Below are 6588 nucleotides of genomic sequence, written 5' to 3' on the forward strand. Positions count from 1 at the left end.
ATAAAAAAATGGATTACTACACGATAATACACTAAAATTAACAATCCAACTTCTATCTAATGTGTACATAATGTGTACATGCGACAAGGTTTTGTTAATAATATAATACTACCTCTGTCCCTGAAAATTCGTCCCAGTTTTCCATTTTCGTCCGTCCCCCAAAATTTGTCTCATTTCACTTTTACCATTTTTGGTAGTGGGTTTCATATTCCACCAACTCATTCATACTCACATTTTATTATAAAACTAATATATAAAAGTATGTCTCACAATCCACTAACTTTTTCAACTCACTTTCCATTATATTTCTTAAAACCCGTGTCCGGTCAAACTGAGACGAATTTTGGGGGACGGATGTAGTATAATATAATACGGAGTACTAATAGATAACCGAATAGGAAAATTGAAGTTTAGAATTGCAAAACATTCGTAAAAATTATTAAAAGCGTGTTTCATTTTTAATTTATAAATCTCAAATTATATTTTTTAATATTAAGATCTATTATAACATATTCTCATTCAATAATTCAGAATTTATCGAGCGTTCATTCTTAACCATTATCATATTTTCAAATTTAATATTACTTATATATAATCGCGTTTAAATTTACGTACTCCATATATCTATTCTAAAATTCTCTCAATTGAATATTTTATAGTAATATTTTATAAATATAAGTCTCGTTATGCGTTGAGATGAGTGAATTATCGAAAATTAGAAGAAGAATAGTTATGATCCAAGAGTATTTGATTTTTGCGATATAACCCGGGTGGTGTACTTGTAAATTTTCACATACATGAAGCAGGATTTGGACAAGAGCGGTTGTAAGCCGTTTATAAAACTTGAAGTGCTTCCAATCAAAATGACAACACTTAATTTTCCGACAATATTTTCGATTGCAAAAATAATGAATAAAATCTGATGTTGCAGTCGCCAAAAAGGTATCCGAAATTCAATGGCCAAAATTGATTCAATTACAAACCACCTCTGATTTTGCAGTCGTCAAAAGGGCCAAAAAGGTATTCGAATTTCAATTGAAAAAATTATACTCCTGCATTGTGTTTAATTACTACTCCATCCGTAAGCCAATAGGTCCATTCGAGAACAAAAGCCCCGTTTATCCATTTTAGTCCGTCCACGAATAAAAGTCTCAGATTATTTTTACTATCAATGGTAATAGAACATTGAATTTCTCTAACTTATCTCACTCACATTTCATTTAAAACTAAATTAGAAAATAACATAAACAACATTGAAAGCTCCAAAGCAATTTGAAAATTCAATATCGACTAAATTTCAGTAGTATATGTTGAACAAAAAAGGAAGCTATGCCATTGTATTACATTACTTTGATTTATAAAATTAGTCCCGAATCACAACTTTTAACTTTTGAAGCTGTTGCATTCTGTTAGTGATGCCTAAAATATCAGTACAACTACATACTGCAATCATTCACTATGCATTCACAAAGAATCAGTGACAGTATAATAATATATACAGCAACTCAGCAGTAGAAGCAAGATGAACTATAAATCTCTCGAGGAGCCTCCTACTTGGATCTTTTTTTTTGTTAACTTAAGACACAACACATCCGCTCATAAAATATGCAGGTTACGAGTCTGGCTTACAGTGCGGGATGGTACCCAATAGTGGCGTTTGCTTCCACCCGTTGCACCACTCTTCTTACATTCCACTCTTGACAAAACTCTAGCCCCAGTCGAAGAGCAGTTCCAAGTCCGAGCACAACAATCACTCCTGCATATCATAATTCACATTTCATAAACATGCACATTAAGTTTGGTCAGACTTAATCCTATAGCATGACAAAGTTGTACCAATGATGATGTTAACTGGGAGGGCAGAAACACCGAGGGTTACGGAGATCAGCACGTCTAGCAAAAGACCACCAACAAGAATGGAGAATGCCACCCAAAGAGGACTAAAGCATCCCTGTTATCAAGTAAAAAATCAGTTATTCAGTAGTGGTTTTCGACAAGAAATGAGATGTTAGAGCTACTACATAGAAATTATAAGAATGTTTCCGCACCCTTTGACGATCTTGGCCTCTAAAGGCTGGATCAACTGTCCAAACCCAGTAACTAGTCTGTCACGCGTAAATAATCAAGTCAGAGATAGGTTCACATCATAAGCAAGGTTTATGATCCTTCCGCAACGAATATAGAATTCCAGAACCAGTATCAAAAGCATAAATTATGTCTGCTCAGCCATAATTTTATTACGGAAAGCCGTATATTAACTGGCAATTTTCTTTTGCCTCACTAAGCAAAACATAGTTGTAAGTTCACAGATACCAAGGTTTTTACCATAGCCTAGAATAACAAAATAAAACCAATTCAAACTGTAATTCCGTTGAGAATTGAGTACACATCATGAAAGTAATCACAGCACGTACAAAAGCAAAGAAGAGAGCGCATATTGATCGATCAGAATTCCATATCAAAATCTAAAGCATCTAAAACTAAATTGACCGACGCTTGCCTGAGGATCAGGAGGTATTACATTAGCAGCTACTTGCCTACATGAGAAATGCGGAGGTTCATTATCATCCGTTATAGAATAAGCTAAAACCATCAGTAAAGTTCGGACACTTAACTGGCATATCTCACACTTATTTGAACCTCGAGTGTTAAACCACTTCACTATGCATGAGTGGTGTGCTTTTGAAAGACCGCCCCGACAAAGACATCCAAGAGTGATCAAGGCTTCTTCATTTTCATCCTGGCAAACCCTATAACACAAAAGCATCAATAAATCAATTTAGAATGTTTTCTGCATTCTTCAGTTAAAATAAGTAATCATACTAAATATCTCAAGGTAGTATTTAACAAAAGCAGCCAGAATATATGATCCCTGAACAGAGAGAAGATATGAAATTGTTTCTGCCATGAGAAAACATAATCATGCACCTTTAACAATCTCATAAATATAAATGAAGTACCCAAAATAAGCATTTCCACACACAAGACTAAAAGGTGCGCATCAGATATATAAAAAAGTTTCACCCATCTTCATATGATAATTATACTTTTCAGTTTACGAGTAACCACACATCAGCTAGAGATACCCGTGGAGAACGGAATGAGTACTATTCTAACTTCACCAACATCACAATAATCAGTTTTCTTTATTCATGAAGAGGTAGATTCTTCTTATTTAATTGCTTGCCTTGGCTGGAATCTTATGATTAATAAGGAAACTGGAACCTATATAGCCCAATTAGCCCTTCAAAGGCAAATGCCAAATATGAGACTAAATTTCCATTGGTACATGATGTTGAAGTCTATAAAGTTTTTTTCTTTTTTTGGCCATATCCATGAATGGCAATAATTTGAATAGTGGATGACTGGATGCACTGGTGCACCTATCATCTAATGTTATTCATTCGCTGTTTTAACAGAGATTTTGATTAATGAAAATCCTAGGGTTTCGAGTGGAGCAAAAACTCCATGTTAAGCCCCAATAGGTATAAACAGAAATATTCTCTGAATATTTTTCAAGTGTCGGAACTAAAAAGATCACCACTCAATGTACTAAAGTAAAGTAGAAATCAAGAGATGAGATCATGCAGAATAAGACATCTACAGAGTTTATATAATTTCAATTTCTCAAGCCGCTCCAGGCGAACAGGACCACTGCATCTGGTAGTCTTCTTAACAGATGCAACTGGATTCCTGATCATTTTTGCCTTGTGAGTTATGAATGAAATTAAAAAAGAAAAAGTAGTATATAAATAAACTTGCATAAAATGTATCCAATATTTTCTCCCATATCTCATTAAACACCTCCATAGAATTTCATGATAGTAACTTCTAGTGAGTTTTAAGTTTTTTCATCATTGCACAATATGCATGTTTTTATACCAAAACATTGATTTCTCAAATATACAACCAAAACATTGATTCCTCAAATATACAACCAAAACATTGATTTTGTCAAATTATACAACTATAATCTTAGCACTCATACTCACAAATAACCAAAAAGTCCAAATACTCCAACAATAAGTAAGAAATTGTGCTTCCAATCGCAAAGAACTCAAAAAGACACTGCTGTTTATAGATACTGCCACCAATTGATATATACTCTTGCAAACTTTGAGTAGATGAACATATGGAATTTCAACGACAACAAAACAGGGCAAGAGCTACAGTCAATATTTTGGTTCCACATGTTCTCTTCACATTTGGTCCACATGCGTTCTTCTGGCCAAAGATTGAATTCTTAAATTAAACTTTATAAGAGCACATATATTATAACCATGGTTTTTTTCCTCAAGAGTTTTTACTTTGATTTACTATCACACAACCTTCCATCGAAGAAAACCATAAATATCATTTGCACTTTTTGCAAGTAATTTTATTATCAGTGTTTCCTTAAAAGCATCAGTTACACATATGATCGGTCCGTAATAAAAGCCTAAAGTATCTAGACTTGCTATCCCATAGAACAGATACTAAAGAGATCCAAATCAGTAACAGAAATAGTCTAGGTGGAGAAAGATAGTGACATGTGGGGATTTCGAGCTAGAGATTTATGCTGCACGTTGATGTCACCAGACTGATTTCATCTCTCAGGCTGTAAATGGATGGAAGAATTTGAATTGATGGAGGATTCAGATAAGAATATAATAGTAACCAGGGATTTGATTGATCTAAAATCCTCGACAATGGCTTGAAGAATTTTAAACTGGAGCTGGACTTCAAATTTCATGGCAGTACTCGATTATCTTAGTAAATACAACGATTTTTTTAGGCCACACAGTGACTCGGTAGGTTTAGTTCTCCTGAATAATGAATATGCAGTTCACCATCATTTGCTACAGTTGGTCCTTGAGAGCCCTTGGATTTGAACTAGGTTATGAGACCATTATTCTTGGAGCATACAGACAGGCAGAGGATAAAAAATGAGAATTATATATATTGACTACAAACAATTCAGTTCTCACTTTATCCTCAATGGGATGCTAAAAAATAATTTAAAATGTCATCAATGACAAAAATCAAACGGAAGAATTTGTCGTTTAATCAAGCACGTAGATTGTAGCACAGATACACACATTCCTTATTTCTTAATTTCTGATATGCCTTTATCTAACTTCTCGATCTCAGGCAGACCAAGTCTAGTGACAACTATACCCATTCCAGTAATTCAATCCTAAATTTCAGTATAATAGGAGTAATCAATTACGTAGTACTTGAGCAGAATAAGATATATACATACCTGCACTCTTCATGAGTATTCGAATCTCTGTCGGGCAGTGATTCACCTTTGTTGGCGCAATCGACGACCACCACATCAATTACTTTCTCAGCCAAGTCCTGAGATTGACCTACGGCCGCATTTTCCGGTACACCGCCGCCGTTCTGCTGCTTCTCGATGTCGGCATCAGGAAATTCACCAACCATAGTTGCAGTACCACCATTCCGCATTTAACAAAACCGGCAATTAGCGTGAGAAACGGATTGAAAGCCGATTGACTGCTCTCAGAATTGGAGAAACGAAGTTAGCTGCTCGGATTTGGGAGGAATGCAAAAAAGGGGAAGAGAAAAAGGTAAAGGAAGCAGAAGAGAATCTGAGTAGCTGAGAGTTTGTTGAGGAATTTACATCGCTCAAGAGAAAGGACAGAAGGAAAAAGGTTTGGAATTTACTCTTTCCTTCACTCCTATTCGGTATTTCATTTATTTTTTGCATTTATTTTGGTTTGATTTAATTTTTCCAACCCAAACTTTGACGATTGAAATTTATTTTAATTTATTCAGATTCGGATATTTTTATAGAAGTGTGAATCCTAGTAGTAAGATGAGGTATTAAGAGTATCCACTCCGAATAGCTCCGTCCCCTTATTTGTCCATAATTCCAGTTTTTTTGTCCGCGCCTAAAAAAAGGTTTCTGTCACTATAGGCAGACATTTCCAATAGCCCCGAATTTTATAACCAATTAAATCAATAATAATAAAAAACGTGTATTAAAAAAAATCCTCCTTCCTTCTTCCTTCTCCCCTCCTCTCTCTCTCAAAAAATATCAAAAATTAAAAAAAAAATCAAGGGGGCGGCCGGCTCGCCTATCGCCCCTCCGGCACGTCCTCGCACTAAACTCGCCGATGGGCGTTCCGCCCCGGAAATGGCATCCGGCTCGGGGCGGCCTCTCGCTCCACTATAGCTCGGCGGGGCGGCCTGCCCTTATAGTGGATACCCTAAGATGAATTATTATTATCACTTATTATTCGCTTATAATTCCAATTTTGATTGATTGGTTCTCTTTTAGCTTGAGTTTTATAATTTCAAAACTAATTTATATTCACGTATTTGCTCACTTAATACTAGGAATTTGTTGGTTTCTTCTTCTTACAAGAGATAAAAAGCGGGCGTAATACAACCCAAAAGAAGGAATACAAAATGGAAACTGAACTAAATGAAATTACAACTGAAATTCGAAACAGATTAACCGTGAAACAGTTGTTAGCCGAGTAGAGGAGACCTCTTCCCGCAAGACGAGATACGTCCCGGTAGTGCTCTCGGTTTGGCGTGTCGTCCCCAAAGGTAAAACGGCTACGTCTCTGGTGAAGC

The 6588-nt window shown here is 35.6% G+C and overlaps 1 protein-coding gene across 1 annotated transcript; it reads right to left on the reverse strand.

The window, feature by feature from the left end:
• Nucleotides 1-1310: 1310 nt before the first annotated feature.
• LOC121758243 (E3 ubiquitin-protein ligase MARCHF2-like) lies at nt 1311-5673 on the reverse strand. Its single transcript, XM_042153663.1, has 6 exons — nt 5243-5673; nt 2616-2750; nt 2501-2537; nt 2049-2105; nt 1837-1951; nt 1311-1756 (listed from the first exon to the last, which is right to left on the reverse strand). The coding sequence occupies exons 1-6, from the start codon at nt 5449-5451 to the stop codon at nt 1626-1628; spliced, it is 684 nt and encodes a 227-aa protein (XP_042009597.1). The 5' UTR covers nt 5452-5673; the 3' UTR covers nt 1311-1625.
• Between the last annotated feature and the right edge of the window lie 915 nt (nt 5674-6588).

Source organism: Salvia splendens, chromosome 12 (assembly GCF_004379255.2).
Source record: "Salvia splendens isolate huo1 chromosome 12, SspV2, whole genome shotgun sequence".
Classification (NCBI taxonomy): domain Eukaryota; kingdom Viridiplantae; phylum Streptophyta; class Magnoliopsida; order Lamiales; family Lamiaceae; genus Salvia; species Salvia splendens.

Excerpts from the sequence above, each read along its gene's own strand:
- LOC121758243 (XM_042153663.1), bottom strand. The coding sequence starts at position 5,451 with ATGCGGAATGGTGGTACTGCAACTATGGTTGGTGAATTTCCTGATGCC. Across the intron at positions 2,538-2,615 it reads AATAAGTGTGAGATATGCCA|GCAAGTAGCTGCTAATGTAA; the intron begins GTTAAGTGTCCG and ends TTTCTCATGTAG. Across the intron at positions 1,952-2,048 it reads GAGGCCAAGATCGTCAAAGG|GGATGCTTTAGTCCTCTTTG; the intron begins GTGCGGAAACAT and ends ACTTGATAACAG.